Raw genomic sequence first — 18,045 nt, 5'->3', positions numbered from 1 at the left:
GATGTCAGGCAAGTAAAACTTTTATAATCTAGAAATAGTATAGAGAATACATGTTTTACCTTATGACATCATCATATTCATATCATGCATGTGCATATGTTTTATTACTGTTATTAATGCATGTCGTGCATATTAATTTTTATTTGTTGTTCAGTAAGATTACGTATGTCATGATTTTTATGCATATCCATTAACTATAACCATATGTGACAAAACGTAATACTGATGTGTGTTCTATTATGTGTTGTGTTGTATAATATCATGCCACTTGCACACGTGCATGACCATAAAAGAGGTGATTTCTGTGTCTTGATAATACTCGACACTTCCCCAGTCACGGTTATGGATGGGGGATATAATTATACTTATGCATTATGGCCCACGCTTGAGCTCTTTTTCTGTTGATCACAAACAATCAAGCAACTATTTCATCGAGCGATGAGATATTTATTGTTGATTGACGAGAGTCAAACCTTTTAGAGTATTTAAGCTAGAACATGAAAGGTAAGATGACATAAGCCTAGCGGTACCCGATGATACAAAGTGAGAGTGTTCGTGAGCAACGATGCCATGATTTTTCGCACAGTGATGCGATGATGAGCTAAAGGCTCAAATGTTAGTATCGATGTGTGATACTAACTTATACGATGGGCTTACGACTACGGTCATTAGTCTGTAGTGGCAGACAATCGATTATATTGTTTGTCGGGTGATGGGTTGATGAGTTACTATTATGGTCTACCCTCTATTGTAGGTATTGTGTGGTCAAGTGTAAGTGTTATTGTGGCCTACGAGCGTGGCTCGGTATAAGCCTGAATCAAAGACTTGATAGTCTGAAGTGGTGTATATCTTAATGTGTAGTGTTGACATGGCCTATGGGCGAAGCTCAATGCAAGCTTGAGTTTAAGGATATGATAGTCTAGATTGAGGCATGACAGGTTATAGAGTACTAATACATGTGCGCATTAGATGGACATGATAAGTATTTGGTACCGTTGCACTAATTGCTAGCATGATAAGCATATTCGCATAGTTACATCTCTATTTACCTTTCTTTTGGTGAAATTACTTTCAAATAAATATATTACTGCCAAGCCTATGGGATATCTTGCGAAGACTTATCTTGTATTTCTTTTATTCTTTTACTCATATAAATTTAAGCCATATGACTTGTAGCCCCTGTGTGGATATTTGTATTTGAAAATAATGGGTTTCTTTTTATCTATATAATTTATGGAAATATTGAGTTTGTATTGTATATATTGTGTTAAAATACCGATAAATAAATCACATAAAAACCACGTAGGTTCTACCCACGTGAAGGGCACTTGTATTGGGTGACGAAATATTGCAGCCAGTATGGGTTTAATAACTTCCAATACTTGTCGGCTTATTCGATGAAAGTATGGATCATTTGTTCTTCACTCATTCTCATTCCTTTGCTGGCCTTTGCTCGGACTATGTGGGGCAGCCTTTAATTCTAACACACATTATCTTCCGTCTTGCCTCATTCACTTGGAAAACCCTATACCCAACTACCCTAAACTGTTAACTCATTCTCAAGTTGCAACGAACCTAATGAGACAGAATTCATCCCTCTCTAAGATAAAAGGGCATTACCCACCTCAGAGATTGTAATGGACTCACTGTTGCAGGTGAACATCTTAAAAAGCCCAAACCCAGCGCCAGCGTCTGTGGCTTCCTTTATCGATGATTGCAAATTTTTGAGCTCTTTGTATCTTTGTTTTAAAGGTAGCATATCAACCATAAGGCCACTAAGTCTGTATAATGGTTGGCTAATTTAAGTAAAACCATAGGCTATGGGTCTACCTAGGAGGGCTCTTTCCCGGACTCACTAGTATTGACTTCTGATCGCCGAAATTAAGGCAGCTAAGTGATATAGTTTCTATTTTCTTTTAAGGAAAAAAAAAAAACCATGCCAATCCTTAAACAACGACAAGGGATAAAGAAAAAAGGATTCTGAAGTTTTAAAAGTCAAAACAAAAAAAAATTCAAATTTTATCACCCTACCCCTGTTCATACCCTAACAAATAGTCTCAAATTTATTTCTTCCACAAATACAACACCACGAGTTACTAATCCTTAGTTTGGTTCCTCAATAGCCAGGTCTTCACGGTCGATGATTATGCCAGTAGAAAAGAGATAGTCAACTCCTCGTCATCTCCAGAACGAAAACGGTACTTGATCTCAACCTACAAGCATAAGTTATAATAGATTGGTAAGTTGAGCGGTGTGAAATAGACAAGGTAGTTTTCTCTTTACTAAAGGATAATGAATAAGAAAAGGAAAGAAACACTTCAAGCAGGATTGGTATTAGATTTGCCTAGGGATTAAATGTAAAATTAACTTTTTTTCCCATAAATTTGTAGCAAAAATTTGGATTGAGAAATTCATTTTTGCACTAAAACAGAACAATACTGGACGCTTTTGTCGAGCTATATACGTCTTGATGTGTTCTACCAATATGAAGCTCATAATTTGGAACAATTATACCCGTGCAATCTCAGGATCCCAAATAATTGAATAAATCCATACTTCGCTGTGCGTAATAAAATAATTGGCGCGGAAGTAAGAATAGAAAATTGAGTTTTTCTTCTCTTTTTTTTTTCTTTTTCTTTTTTGTTCCGTTTCAGCATATAGGGGAATACCGAAGTTGCTTTAGAGATGAATCCCAGCAAAGTATGAGAGACTATGAGCAACAAATTTTCCTGAGTTTGGGCTACGTATGGTTGGACTCCTACTATAATAACCATAGTAAGAGGACCAGGGGTACCCAGCTTAAAGGCAGAGACAAATAGAAAAGTTTGAACCAGATCGCAACGTAAAAATCCACAGAAGGAATCGCTGAGAACATCGTACGAGATCAGATCTTTTTAGTGGAAACCGTGTATTGGATAATCGCACGAGAGGAAATTGAGAAATCATACCTCTACTCAGGCCATTGATGGTTAATTGCTTCAAGAAGAGAAGTATTATAGCTTGATGTCAGATTGCAGCCATGAAATAGTTGTCTTAACCCCCTACTTAACGAGAAATTGTGTAATGTAAGTGCTTGCAGTGAGGCAATTATTTACACGTGACGCCCATAGTTACCCCTAAAAGCCAAAAGTCATCGAGATTTCGAAGGTAGCAAGATGTAATTTGATGTCAAATAATCGCAACTCTTTCTGCCAGTAGGTCTCAATGAACCAACCTTAAGAATGGAACAGGATCCAAAACTAGACAAATAAGCTTACCAAAACATTCAACAGATCACAATCTAACGAGACCAAGGGATTATAAATTAGGACCTCATGAATACATCATACCTAGCAATTCCATTGAAATAGTCCCTAAATTATCAAAAGCAGTTTTGAGGATTCCAAATGCATAAGCTCGAAATAAGTAACGGAAACCATAGCTGTATGTCTTTCATCCATTTTCATCAATCAACGACACACCTGAAAGCTTAAACTAGAATCTCTGGTACTGTAAAGTAGTTATAGTATTATCGGAATTGAACAAAATACATAGATTTTCGTTTTTGTTTTGCTTAGCCCCATAGCAAACCACCTCATCATAAACGACTAAAAATCGATCTGCGTTTAACTTGTGCAACACATGTTTCACGAAAACGTATTATAGGACACCGAGAAAGACTAACCTGAATTTTATGCATATGAGCCAGTGAAAATGTGAAAGAATATAAGATGATCAATTTTCCTTTTTTTTTTTTTGTTTTGTATAAGCTCACAACGCTCTGCTTGAAGCAATTTAAATTGTCCTAGAATTTGAAACCACTTTAATTATTTCAGTTCAGCATACATATCATTATTCAGAAATTGACATGATCAAACTGCGTTCTACTCAACTATACTGTTTGGAAAATACATGAAATTATATTGATATATTCAAGTTCCAGCTTAACTTAGCAAATAATAACCTATCGATGATTGGATAAGATCTATTAACACTTCCCTCTTGATACATGCATTTTCCTCAAATATATGATTCACACCTCTGAAATGCACTGATGCAATATGCCAAAATTGTCTCCACCATAACCACAACAGTTGATGGCCGTACTAGCAGCCATGTGATGTCGTTGATAATAGCAACCATGCTTATAGTATAGCTTGGTTGTCCACGTGATTGGTAGACTTGAGAGATGGGAGATTGTTACTGGGAGGGAGGGAGAGAGCGAAGGGGTATGATCTAGTTGGTGAATAAAAGTGTATAATGTTCTAAAATAAGTCTCATCTGGATATCTATATGTAATAAATTCCAGTGAGCAAATTTTTGCAATTCCAAAAGTTCATCTTTAGTGTCAGATATTCATGCCAAATTGCCAAATCATTGAACTTGGTTATAGCTGCTGAAATGCAATCAAATCTCTTGAAATCTTAAGTGATCTAGGCGGCGTAACTAAGAAAATGAGAATTCCAAAAATGGACTCTATATTGGCATTTCTGAATGAGGCCCTAATGCATAAAATAAAAATCAATTTCAACTCAAGTTCCCTTGTTTCTAAAGAACGCACACTTTTAAAAAGTTTTGCAGATGTAAAAAGAAACTGTGACTCGTTAACGAGGGAAAGCTAATACTACAGCCTAGCAAATAGAGTACAATGAACTACTAGTGAATAATGGTCGACATAAATTTGTTGATCCAGAGTAAAATATCACACAGTAAGCTGAAGTAGCCTTGTCAATGAATCATCTAAAATTCAGAAATTTATAGTACATTACATAATTTAAACATGAAGGGGAACAACGAAATAGAAGGGGGAAGCTGAATGAGAAAAGGAGAAAGATTCAGGAAAGAAGAAAATGTCATTTAACACAGAGCAGAACACATTCCTATGCCAACTTACTTGTAAATTATAAATCTTGTAATTACCTTTTCTGGTGGGTTCTGTAATAACTAATCTAGTAGTCCTTATCCCCAATAAGACCAACCATCTGGATAAACTTCAATTTTCTTAATGGTCAGAAATATTGGATCCCATAATTATGAATCTTCCACTAATTGATAGCTTAAATTATTACAACCAAAAATTTGATAGCTTAAAATGTAGGAATAAACTATACACAGAAATTTGCTACCCTAAAATAATTTCCATAAATGAAATAAAATAAAAGATGGTAAATATAATGCTAGCATAAGCTGTCCCCTATTGAGAACTGACTACACAAATATTTCCATTTCTCCAATTCGATCCCATTTTTAAAACAAAATCTTACTATCAGTTAACACAACAAAGCCCACCAAAAAAAACCTCAATCAATAGTCCATTGAAGAAAAAGCAACTATTCAAACACAAATAATAATAAAACTCTATACTACAGCCTTAAAAGTACTGAAATGCTTTCTAAGGTGAATTTGGTTCCTAATGAGAAGTTCAAACCAGCCACAGATATAGTATAAAATTAGAGCAATTTAGCTAAGTAAAACGCAGAAAAAGATACACAATCCCAAGCAAACTATAAGCAAAACATCCATCTTTGAGTAACTACTTGTATACCACATCAAGCTTCGATCCATTTCTATATAGAAGTTGCTTAGAAGTACTAAATGAATCATGATAATGCCACATAAATCAAAATCATATTATCATCTACTTCCAATAGCAAAATCTAAGCCTCGACATGGTTGTCGTAACAAAGCATTCAAGCATTTCACAATGTGCAAAAGAGTATATATTTTCCAGAATGAGAGCTTTTCGACTACTTTGATACCATGGCAGTCATTACATATACCACCTCAAAAGTAACCCACCGTGATAAATTAATGTAAAGTTTGCTAACTTAAGTATCATCGTGTCTTTCCTCGATAGTTATTAACTTATAATCTCCCCCCATGTCAATTTTGAGCTTCTCCTCCCTACAAAAGTGCCTTATCCCTCAACCAAATTTTTCATAAAAGGTTCATTTTGTGGTCTTGATTCTACTACCCTGTAGCTTGTATCAGATATACCCGTTTCTTATCATATATTTCCTACTAATCATACTCATCCATCTCAACAGATAGTTCAACTATCGCACATGTTATTTCCTACTTGCTCAACATTCAAATCAATAAAGCATAATTGGTCTTATAGACGCCACGTATAATATTGCTGTTATCCTAAAGGTAACATTGTGATCACACAATACAAAGAAGATACTTCTTTATTTCAACCATCATTCTCTAATTGTGTATAATATCCTCATCAATCTCTCCATTTTGTTAGATTATAGGTCCACGGTCTTAGGAGCTACAAGTTTTAATTAAGTTGCCATTTAAGTTTTTAACATAAAGCAAAATAGAGAAGTATGAGATCATTCTACACAGATACATAGATGAACTACAAAAAAGGTATATCTAGCTAAATAAGTAATATATCTATCTGACCCAATTAATTGAATTTGTCTTGCTTTTAACTCCTAATCAATATTAAAGTGACTCTAAACAGATGGAATTCTCTAACAAATTTCTAAAACCAGATAAAGAAACATAAATAATTATCTACCTAATTTAGCATAGCTTCCTAAATAGTCAATAAGAAAGTGGCAACTCAAAGGACTCGTAGAGTTCAACATAAGCAATACTGCAATATTACAACATCAGTGATGTCATAAATCAACTACTTTGTGCATATCAATCATATGTATCAACAATTTCATTAGGACATTAGTTCAAGCACCAAATAATAACTAACAACAATAAGTTGAGAGGTAGTTTCAAAAGGAAAGGAAAAAAAATATGAGACATTTTGGATAAGGCTAGTTTGACAAATAAAATAACCAACAGGACCTATGCAGTAAATGACAAAAATATAATAAAGAGTGAACTTTCATATGGGAGAGCGGAGCAATTAAAATATAAGGAAATAAAATAGGATCAAGTTGAACTACTCAAGGGATATCTCCTGATGGTTCACACTTCACAGTCAGAAGGGAAAAAGAGAGCATACCAATATGAACAGTCTAATAAGCAAATACGCCATAAATTATCACCAAAAAAAGGAATCAATGCCAGAAATTAAATAGAACATGACATATGAGAAAAGGATAACAAATAAATAATGCATGTAAATCTATAGTAACTTATCCTGTAACAAAAGATTTAGGACTATAACTGCATTATGGCTATTTACTTTTAGAACTATAACTGCATTATGGCTAAATATACAGTTAAACCAACCAAAGTTAAGTAGACCCATACCTGCTATGCTATACGATTTTCACTGTTGATTTCCAGAACCTTGAACAGATTTAGCACTTGATTGTTGCTGTTGTTGAATTTGAAGGAGAAGACTGGCAGCAAACTGGAGGGTTGACTGGTATCTTTGATTCTTATTTGCATCACCCTCCAAATTGCCCTGAGCAGAACTAGATAAAGATGACTGCAGCTGTGCTCCTTGAGAAGGGAACTCCATGTTCACCTTGTCTGTTGGCAATGAAATGGCATTTTGGGGATAGGAGAAACTCCCAATCTGATCGTTACCAGATGAGGGTATAGGATTTGGTTGCTGCTGGATTGCCGGGTTGAAAACACTAGAAGAATTTGGTGTTTGTAACATACCATATGCGTTTTGAGAAGCAAAGGAAGAATCAAATTGATATTGCTGATTGATCTGGGTGGCTGGAAACTGTCCACCTTGGGGCAGCATTACAGGAGTATTCACTGTTCTAGTAGTAGTAGTAAGAGTCTGTGCCAAGTTCAGGGTGGAGTTCTGTATTTGAGCACTGCTAATAAAAGGTTGAGCAGAATGACCTTGCGCACTAGAAATATTAGCAGATTCTGGAAAGTGGGAGATATTATGTGCCTGGCTAGGGTAATATTGCCCTAAATGTTGGGGGGCATTACTCGCTTGCTCTAGGGAAATACCAGAAATTGTCGCTTGATTTTCTTGTCTCCATCCTTGAATTGGCATTGTTCTGTCATGCATCATAGACGTAGAAGCTGAAGCTGACCTAACTGTGGAGCTTGGTGGTGTCTGAACAGCCCCACTAGCTGCTGACTGAATGTTTCCAGGTATAAGAGAAGATAAAGTAGCAATAAGTTCAGGAGTCAAGGAAACTTCCATTTTGGTTGCGGCATTCCCATTGTTTGCATAGTCCAGGGAACTTGCTTGCTCAGCATGAGCTTCGTCAACATATGTACTCAGAGGTTTAACAGTCTCTGCAGGGGGCAATGGCTCCTCATGGAAAGATCTATTATAATCCACCTTAAAAGCCTGTTCTTCATTCTGAGAAGCAACAATATAACCTTTGTGCGAAGATGATACATCCTGTCTACCAATGTATTGGGATGGTGTAGGAGGGATGGGCAGTTGTGGCTGTTGTGCAGCTGCAGTGGTTGATTGCTGTGGGAACTTTAGTACTACACCATAGAGTCGTTCAGGACCAGTAATATTCAACACCTCGGTCAAGAAATCTGATGGGGGCACCAAAAATAGAGTAGTTCCATCATCAAGCTTTGCAACTCCTGCGCGGCTTTTTAGGCCCAAATAACGGAGAAATTCGGTGTAAGAAGCAAAGTCCTCTTCACTGTCTGGTAGAAAAAAGACAATATCGAAACCAATGGCCTCAGCATAGTGTTTCGTGAGCATATCCAAGCCTGTTCTGGCTGAGCAATTAACAACTTCAGGTCTGCAAGGCAATTTTTTATGAGAACCTAAGAAATAGAAGGACCATTACAATATTGTAACAGAATTAATGGGCTAATAATTCTGAAACTTACAAAGGTGAGTTAATGCCCTTCCCTATTGGCACACACCGAGCATGGCAGACATGAGATCCACCTTTAGCAATAATACCACGCCAGCAATGGCCATTATCCGGAGATCCACGCAGCTCACTAGTTCCTGGAACAACAGGACTGAAATGTCTTCGAGCAGATGAACCTATATCAGGATGAGAAAATCGGGAGTAATCCGTGGTCTCAGAATCCACGCTCTTTGCATTAAAAAAGACATCATCGGGTGAAAACCTATCCATTCTCAACCTCTTTGTTTCTCTCATGTCAAACGTATCCCATGCACCTGGCATAGATTGAAATGGTGGGCGCAGGTTTTGTGGAGAAGGTAGAATACCCAGTTGTGAAGGAGATCGCCGCTGCCAATGTGCGCGCAAAGATTTGTCAGCTTTAGGATCAGGCAAATCATGCAAGACATCACCAAAGTCATGGTATTCTGCTCCTACCAGACGAGGGTCAATTCCTTGTCTTCCAACAGGCCTCATCAAAAGGTCTGGTCCAGGCATATTATTAGGATGTAAAGGTCCAGGAAAGTTGTTGGGAGCCAGAGGATGGCCAGGACCATAAGATTCTAAAGATCCAAAAGGACCTTCACTTGAAAACATCTCAGGTCTAGGCCCTCTTAATCCTGGAAATTGTGGTGGATTGTCCTTAATTGGTGCGACTTCACTGCTTGAGAACAGTATTTGTATCCTAGGGTCATTGAAAAGACGACCTTGCAGACCTTCCTTTGCACGCCTAGCTTCATCAGTGCTTCTAAATTCTACAAAGCAATAATGCCTTGATGGAAAACACTTGATTCTTTCAATTTCACCAAAAAGAATCATAGCATTATGAAGCATCTGCTCATCAATCTGAACAGATGGTGGATATCCCACCCAAAGAACATTGCTTGGATAGCCTTCTCTTCGTCCTCCGTGAGGCTGACAGTTTGTGCAACAAATCAAAAGTTGGCAGAAAACAAAAGCTATTATTAGAATAATCGTTCATAACTCACTATTGCATATGTAGATAAAAATAAGTAAACCAATTGGAAGTTACAACTAATAGCTAAACTTATAGTTCAAACTTTACCATGTGCCTTTTAGATGCGTAATATGATGAATCATGAAAACCTTTCATTCCATCAGGTGGCAATGAACGTTCAAGTGGTCCCAGTCCCCTACTAGTGAGATGTACATTCCTTGAGTCATGATCAGGCCAATCCTGTTTCATGAATGACAAATTATCAGGGGAAGAATCTATCATAAGTTCAAAAAGCATGAAAGTGGCATATGGAGAATATAATAAAAGGCATCAAGAAACCACACACCCTTCTCAGTGGTTGAGATCTCTGAAAATCAACACGTAACTGTTCGCCACCTAAACGCTTTCCATTCATGCTCTTATGTGCAGTAATAGCATCTTCCAACTTGTAATAGTCAATAAGAGCAGAATTTCTATCTCTAAAGAACCTATAATCTTCAATCTTTCCAAATATCAAGAATTCATCTTCAAGTTGCTCCTTTGAAATAGACGAACTAATTCCACCAATCCATAACTGCCTAGCTGCTTTTGCCTGCATACAAGTAATTAATGTTATTACACACAAATTTACATGTATGAAAATATACACATTTATCTATATGTAAGGTCAAAGTAGTTACAACAGAATCTTGACACAAAAAAGATAATTTAGATAGACCAACATAAAATGAATACATTCTTGACAACAACAGAACTATGCCATTCAGATTGCTACTAGTAGTCAAACAAATTACACCAGATACGTCAATTATAAATTTAAAAAAAAAGCTCTTATGTTGAGCCAACTGTCCATTTCTTAACATCAAGACAGAGCAACTTGCATTAAATCCCAACAGTGAATTCCCTTTATTGCAAAAGGGAAAAATAAGTCGTCCCTCAGTTGTTTGAACTTGGACAAGTTATTGCTCACTAGTATTAAAAAGAAAAAGAAAAAGGAAAATACTGCATACTCTAGAGACCTTACCTAAAGAGATGCACACAAACAATGGTACCAGCAATAAGACAACCTTAAAGAATTATCTAGCTATCCCATAACAAATAATGATGCGCCAGCAAGCACAGTAGACAATTTCAGCAGCCAAAATTTTTGGTTCCCTAGCATATGAATACAAGCCAGACTTTAGTTGCCTTTTCCAACTGTAGCATGAATTATGTTGTAGTGAACTAAATGTCTTATTACTGGATAAGCCATCCACTCAAATGTGAAATGATGAGCACTATGATGGAAATAACAGAAGACTTGTTCAATATTTTCAAACATTCAGATGATAGAGCTATAAAGTTTGTCCTAGTCCATTAAAAGTTACATCAAGTGCAAGGAATATCTCCAGCTTGTGAATAATTTTTATGGACATGGCTTTCAATCTTGAAGAAGATAGTGTAGCAGCATTCTTACTGGCCAGCAGATCTTTTTTCTTTCTTTCTTTCTTTTTGATAAGATATTTAAACATTTAAGACTATGAATTAACATTCCTGAATCTCATCTGCCAATTTTCTGTCATGATATAACCAGATATGTAGTTATCAATAGCTACCAAGTGGGTCTTTGAGGTTCAAATGCAAAACTCTTACTAGCACAATTTTTCAACAATAATGAGTTCTCACTATTATCCTGACCAATAAAATATAAAATTGTCACTCTAGGATGACATTCATGATGAACTTCCATAAAATTTGGACCATATTCTTCTGCAACAGGGAAGCAATATGCAAATATAGCAGATATATTCTAGATTATCAACAATTCCTACTTGTTGGACAGATGGTAAGCTCAAGAAGGATATTCTCAGTTGAATGTACCTAGTACCTAGGGAAAATTTATTACACCATAATCACCATCCTATGTTTTCACTCCTTTATCAGCATCCTTACTGAGGAGATGGGGTTGAAATGCAATGTTTAAGCAAATGGCCACCACCAATTCTACAATATCTTCATAGAACCAAGAACAGTAAACATTTTATGAATCTACATCTATACATGAATAATATATATATACAACTAAATTATTAACAGCACATTCATGATTCATCTATAGTCACTGTCCAAAAGCAATCAATTCAGACAATTGGCCTTAGAAGACAGCTACATGTCAGAAGCAACTTTTAGGAACTTGTCGCAAGATAACTTTTTCACATTTTAAATGATAACAGTAACTGCTTCCAATTTAGTGCCATTACAAATTAACTAACAAATGTAAATAATTTTTACTCAAAGTACTGCATAAGAGCATACTTGGCCAATCTGTCCTGTCATCAACAAGACAAGAACTACAAAAATTCCTTCCTAGCCACTGACTGATCCAACTAACTTAAAATGTAGTAGAAACTGAAAGTTATGCTCGTCTTAGTTTGTGAATTATCATTAGTAACAGCTAATGCATCAAAATGGAAAAGCAATTAACTGATTAAAGGACAACAAAGAGTTGTACACACAACTTACTGGCTTCTCTACAGGAAATCATTGAAGTGACAAAAGTCAAACAAGCTGTAACTCAATGGATTAAAATTTCTAATGTACATTTGGTTGATGAGCAAAAATATTTCTAATGTACATTTCTAGAACTGATAGTAGTGCAAGAAAAACTGAAGATCAGGCATAAGAGAGAGAGAGAGAGAGAGAGAGAGCAAAAGAGAGAGTTTCCGCATATTGCGCACATCCCTCACAACCATAGCTAATAAAAAAACCTTTTCCATGGCTTTTTAATTCGAGTTCCAATGCTACACTTGACTTTGGTTGTGCTTACTTCAGTAGTTGGGCCCTTAATTCCATCAAAAGAGTTCCAATTGTTTTCCTACCAATTTAGTCTCCAGCCATCAATAAGTTAAGACCTGGGGATATAAGAACTAATTGCATCACGCTTAACTATTAATTAACTCTAGGATAAGTGCATTTCAGTGCCTTACAGTAAATTAATCTATTTGGCAAAACAGAAGCTTTGGTTTCTGAAATTAGCTGTCCAAGTCATAAGAGTACACCTGAACACCCAGAGTGCACATATGAAATGTCGAGGTCCTTTGGCCTAGATAGTCTTCTAGAAGGTATTTTTGGACTTAGATAGTCTTTTAGAAGGTATTTTTGGAGGCTTCATTGGCAAGGGCACTCCCCGGACTACCCTGCAAAGGCCATATATGGCCTAGCAACGTGGCTAAGCACACATACAGCATTAGGAAATTTAACAAAATAATAATAATAGTAAGTTCTTTACTTCTTTATTTTTTTGTTATCTTCTTGATTGATTACTATTTGCATGTTGTAGTTTTACATATTTCATATAAAAATAACGCTACCAAATGTTTACCTGCAAGGTTTCGAATATTTAGTATCGACATCAGAAGCTAGAAAAAATGACACTATCAATTGTATCCAAGATTTCAAGTATCAGAATCGGTCATTCAGAAAGTCAATACGTATCAGCTGTATTAGCCATAGTGATATCGGTCGTCTGTACCGATTTGTATTTTAAAATAATTTTTAAATACAAAAAATTCTAAAATTTTTAAACTAACAATAATAAGATATAAACATAAATTATTCACATATAAATCTGTAATATTATCTTAATTTTTATCTCTTTCTACCACTCATACTCTCCCTCCCTCTCATACAAATAAAAAAAATTCTTACTCTCTCCCTCATTCTCTCTTATCAAACTCTTTCTCTCTCTCTCTCTCATTAATTTTCTCTCCCACTAACTCTCCCTCCCACTCACTCTCTTATTAACTCTCCCACTACCTCTCTCTCTCCCACTACCACTCTCTCTCCTTCTCCCTCACCGACTCCTTTCTCTCGATCTCTCCCTTTCTAATTCTCTCTCCTCTCTCCCTCACCGACTCCCTTCTCTCGGTCTCTCCCTCTCCAATTCTTCTCCGACAATGCTTCTCTAATGAGGTATTTTCTCTTTTTCTCTCTCAATCCCTTTGACGAGCTCTCTTTTATCTCTCTCTCTCTCTCTCCTCTCTCTCTCTCTCTCTTCATACTCTCCTCCCTCTCTTTCTCCCTTTCTCTCTCCTGATTTCGATCGATTAGATCGAGTATCAGCCGATCCGACCAACATAGCTGATCCCAATCTGGTTCGGCCGATCCAAAACTTAGAACCATGATTACATCAACCATATCAATTGTTTCATTATCATGCTAACTTTTAATTAGATGAGATTCTAAAATATAAAATGTCAGAGAATTTTAAAACGACTGCTAGAGAAAACAACAGGTATCAGTTGTATCAGCCATGTCAATCGTTTCATCATCACGCTAAATTATTATTAGATGAAATTCTAAAAAATGATATAAAATGTAGGAAGATTTTATAAAATTACTAAAAAATATAGAAAAATAAGAGAATTCAAATTACCCACTTAAGGTAGTGAATTTGTGCTAAAAGTTGGTTAGTGGCAAACATCTTTGCTTGATAGAGGTGTCATGAAGGTCCTACAAGAGAAAGGAGAGGATAGGAGAAAAAAGAAATTCAAGCATGTCAGATCTCTCTCTAATTAATCATATATATCTCCCTTATAATCAATTGGAGAAAGAGGGGGAATTGGAAAAGGAAAATATTGTGTCCAAGAAGAAGGCAAGATTTGAGTTAGATCCGACAAAATCTGCCTTCGATCTAGCCCAAAGTTGACGAATAAATGATACATGGCCGATTCAGTTTATGATTGGCCGATACCACCAAAACCCAACGAAAATTAGAAATCTTTTAATCTATGGTTTCAAATCGGCATTAGTGAATATCAACAATACATATGCCTATTCTTGGAACCATTGTTATTTGTGTGTATACAATATGCAGCTTCTGGGGGGCCACTAAGGTGGTTAGGTCGCATATGCAATGTTTGGCGGCTATCTAGTGATTTAGGCAGATCGTGTGTGATTTAATCAACTTCGACAATGATAAGAAAAAAAGAAAAAACCAATGACGATTCTAGTATGATTGTTACTTTGTATTACCTTCTTCACTGATTAGTGATTAACATTTGCAAGTTATAGTTTTATTTATTTGATACAACATGACGCTACCAAATGTTATTTGTGTATATCGTATAGTTTTGCACAAATCATTTAGTACATCTAACATATATTAGTTTACTAGTAACAAAATTTTACATATACTATGTATTATATCATATATTATGGTTTTAACATATTAAAATGCTAAGCTGCATAGGTGCTCGCCACTTACAAACCGTAGGCACTCTTCACATCATTGAGCCTAGGAAGGAAACACAAGACCATCTTGGTGACTTTGCTCAAAATCTCATAATTAATAACTAGACGTACAAAACCCAAAACTATTGCCCTTTACACAAACAAACCTCAATCCGCATATACAAGGTCACGTATGGGCTCCAAGTCACTAATCAATTTTAGGTCACCTAGGAAAGAAATGATTAACATTAACTTGCAACCTTAACCTTTATACGTCAAGATATTGCATGGTCCGCAAGTGAATTGCCAACTTTAGGTAATCTTGGAACCAATGGAAGAAGTTATAAATCATAAAGTTTCTAGGAAATACAAGCTTGTTGCTCAAGTGGACTTCTTCTCATCCTATGTCATTGAATATTATAACCATAAAGTTTTTGGGAATTACGAGCTTGCTCAAGTAGCCTTTTACTCATCGTATGTCGTTGCATACATGAAGACTTTGGCAATCCATATTAAAAAAATTTCTTAGATGGATCATTATCAACGTGTAAAATAACTACACTTTGGATCAAGCTGCACAAATAGGACGGACATCAACTCCCAATATATTCTAATGCTCAATCAAGGCCATGTGCCTCTCTATTTAGTAGTATAAAAAAGTACTTGATCAATCAACATTTTAAGATGCGCACTTCAAAGTTATTTCATTAGCTTAAAATTATTTCTAGATGATAGTTTATCCCCTAAAGATCTCTTTTTCATTTTTTTTTTGTTTTGCACTTTAAAATCATGTCGGATAGCATAAAGTCCATTCCCATAATCTCAAACGAAGAAGAACATGGAAATGAAACAACACTCCAAATCTCCAATGTATGCAACCTAATGACACAAGCCACTAATTCTAAATCGACTGCCTCTCTAACAAATAATGCTTAGCTTGAAAGGATAATTCATAATTTCCTATAAAAAATTTTGATACAGAAAAAGGAACTGAAATCTGTTATGCTTTCAATGAAAGAACTGGATAAAATTCAATGAGTGACAGCATCCCAATCACCAAATAAGAGGGGGAAGAAGAGACTGAATCTCACATACGTCCTCAAAAGTTAGACCAAATAGCAGCCCTCGTATGAAATACAACTGCATCCGTTGTTTGAGATAATAGATTGCTCAATGTTTGACTCAAAATAAAGAAGCCTAATCTAGATTGTTGAATAATTCTAAAAGATCTAAGCTTGGACTATCACAGTTCCTTTGTAAAACCACTTATCCTTTTGCACCATAAGCAAATGGAATTCCAGCAAAAATAACAGACAGCGAGAAGCGCCATGATCGAGGCAATGAAAAGAAAACAAGAAAGCTCACTCCCTGATTCCTCAAATATAAGCAAATGTCATAAAAGATAAACTTGCACTATTTTATAGAAAACGACAACCTTCCAAGTAACCTCCTAAGCATCCACCTTAGGCAAAGAGCTAAACTTTGCTTAAGTCCACCCGGGAATTGGTATTTTAGTCTTACTATGTGAGTATGTTCTTGGTAATATGCAATAGTTTATACTTCTTTTACTTTATTCGTTTTACTTATCCATATTAATTTCTTTTCATATCATCATTTCTTTTATTTACTTCTTTTTCATCCGACTTGATTTCTAAGCCAATGTTGCATGGTACCTTGTCTGCCTACTTATCACCCAACGCTTTTCAAAACCTAGGATATCTTAGATTGACAAAAGTCAGGAGGTAGTTAACCTCCTTTAATAGTGGAATAACTCTAATAGACTAGATGCTTGATCTGTATCACATAGCATTAGATGCTGGATATCAATCAAGCGGTTCACCAGACCCTTTAATCTATGATGTTTATAGGGCAATGACCAAACCTAATTAAAACGACGAACTTTGGGGACAAACACAATTTAAGTTATACTTGATACACTAGTAGATTGTTGAAATTTCAACGGGCATTATAGAAGACCTAAATTAACTTATTTCATAATTCTACTAGATTAAATGACTGATAGGTCTCGTGTAGCATTGATAACGATGTTAAAAGGGAACTGCATCCTAATCGCTTAAAGACCCTAAACCTAATAAAAACATCAAATCCGACAACCATTCTCAAAACGTTCACAGTATAAAATTTATTAAAACCAATCCACCCGGCCATCAATTGAAGCAAAACCCTACTCAAATTACACATAAGAGAGGAACAAACCGGTCGGGAAAACTGAATCCTAACAGCATTCCCACGGATCACTGTGCCCTGGAGGGCATCCATTGCGGCCCGTGCCTCGTCGACGCTCCGGAATAAGACGAAGGAGTAGCTCCTCGACCCGTGCATGGTCACGCAATCCAGAGCCCCATGCTTGGAGAAGACTTCCATGACATCGGCGTCGACGGTGCTCGGCGAGAGGTTGCCGACCCATAGCGTGTTCGTGGGGTTCTCGTCGGCGTCCGCCTCCTTCGATGACGACCGCCGGCCGTGGTCCGAAGAGGTGACGCCGGATTTACTCGCTGGCATCGCTAACGCCGGAAAACTAGGCGATTTGGTTCACGGATTTGGGGTGGATATGCTAACTGGGGGGTAAATCGAGGTCGAAAAGATGGAAGAAACCAGATTCCTTTGGGGAATTTGACGGCGGATATGAGTATATGGTGGTGATCCGAAGGGGGGTTAAAAGAGAAAACCTAGATGGGAGAAAGGTAACGAGAGGAAGGAAGGCATTAATCGGGGGGATTGGCTTGGCAGATCTATTTATTAAAATAAAAGCTGAGACGAAACCGATCCGACCAACCACGCTGATACTTCACACTGTTCTACGTAACGGCAGCACATGGAAAGGGCCGGGCCGGGCCGGGCCAAGATCGAGCCCGAATCTGACCAATGAAGTCCCTCAATTATATAATCTCTCTCAAATACCAATTCATTAGTTGCCCGTTTAATTTTATTATTCAAAAAGAATGTGAGGTGCTACAATGACTCTTTTACCCTTATTTTGGAAGGGAAGAAAATGAGGATTTTATAATAGAATGATAATTTAATGATTTCCGTCTATATAGTTACAAGAGACTGGACGGAGGATCAAAATATTACAAAAATAATTTTAGGGTTATAAAAGTTTGA

At 36.5% G+C, this 18,045-nt stretch overlaps 1 protein-coding gene across 1 annotated transcript; it reads right to left on the bottom strand.

The window, feature by feature from the left end:
* Window positions 1–1,964: 1,964 nt before the first annotated feature.
* LOC140792064 (flowering time control protein FPA) lies at window positions 1,965–17,698 on the bottom strand. The gene is made up of 6 exons (XM_073142877.1): window positions 17,137–17,698; window positions 10,055–10,300; window positions 9,817–9,948; window positions 8,728–9,665; window positions 7,207–8,636; window positions 1,965–2,213 (listed from the first exon to the last, which is right to left on the bottom strand). The coding sequence occupies exons 1-5, from the start codon at window positions 17,440–17,442 to the stop codon at window positions 7,226–7,228; spliced, it is 3,033 nt and encodes a 1,010-aa protein (XP_072998978.1). The 5' UTR covers window positions 17,443–17,698; the 3' UTR covers window positions 1,965–2,213; window positions 7,207–7,225.
* Between the last annotated feature and the right edge of the window lie 347 nt (window positions 17,699–18,045).

This window comes from Typha latifolia, chromosome 7, assembly GCF_019914945.1.
Source record: "Typha latifolia isolate L0001 chromosome 7, TyphaL0001v2, whole genome shotgun sequence".
Lineage (NCBI taxonomy): Eukaryota > Viridiplantae > Streptophyta > Magnoliopsida > Poales > Typhaceae > Typha > Typha latifolia.
This window is presented reverse-complemented; position numbering and strand designations above follow the sequence as displayed.

Bases quoted from the DNA above. Each gene is read 5' to 3' on its own strand.
- LOC140792064 (XM_073142877.1), bottom strand. From the start codon at position 17,442: ATGCCAGCGAGTAAATCCGGCGTCACCTCTTCGGACCACGGCCGGCGG. The intron at 9,949-10,054 runs GTGTGTGGTTTC...TTCATGAAACAG, and splicing joins GATCTCAACCACTGAGAAGG to GATTGGCCTGATCATGACTC. The intron at 9,666-9,816 runs GTAAAGTTTGAA...ACAAACTGTCAG, and splicing joins ACGCATCTAAAAGGCACATG to CCTCACGGAGGACGAAGAGA.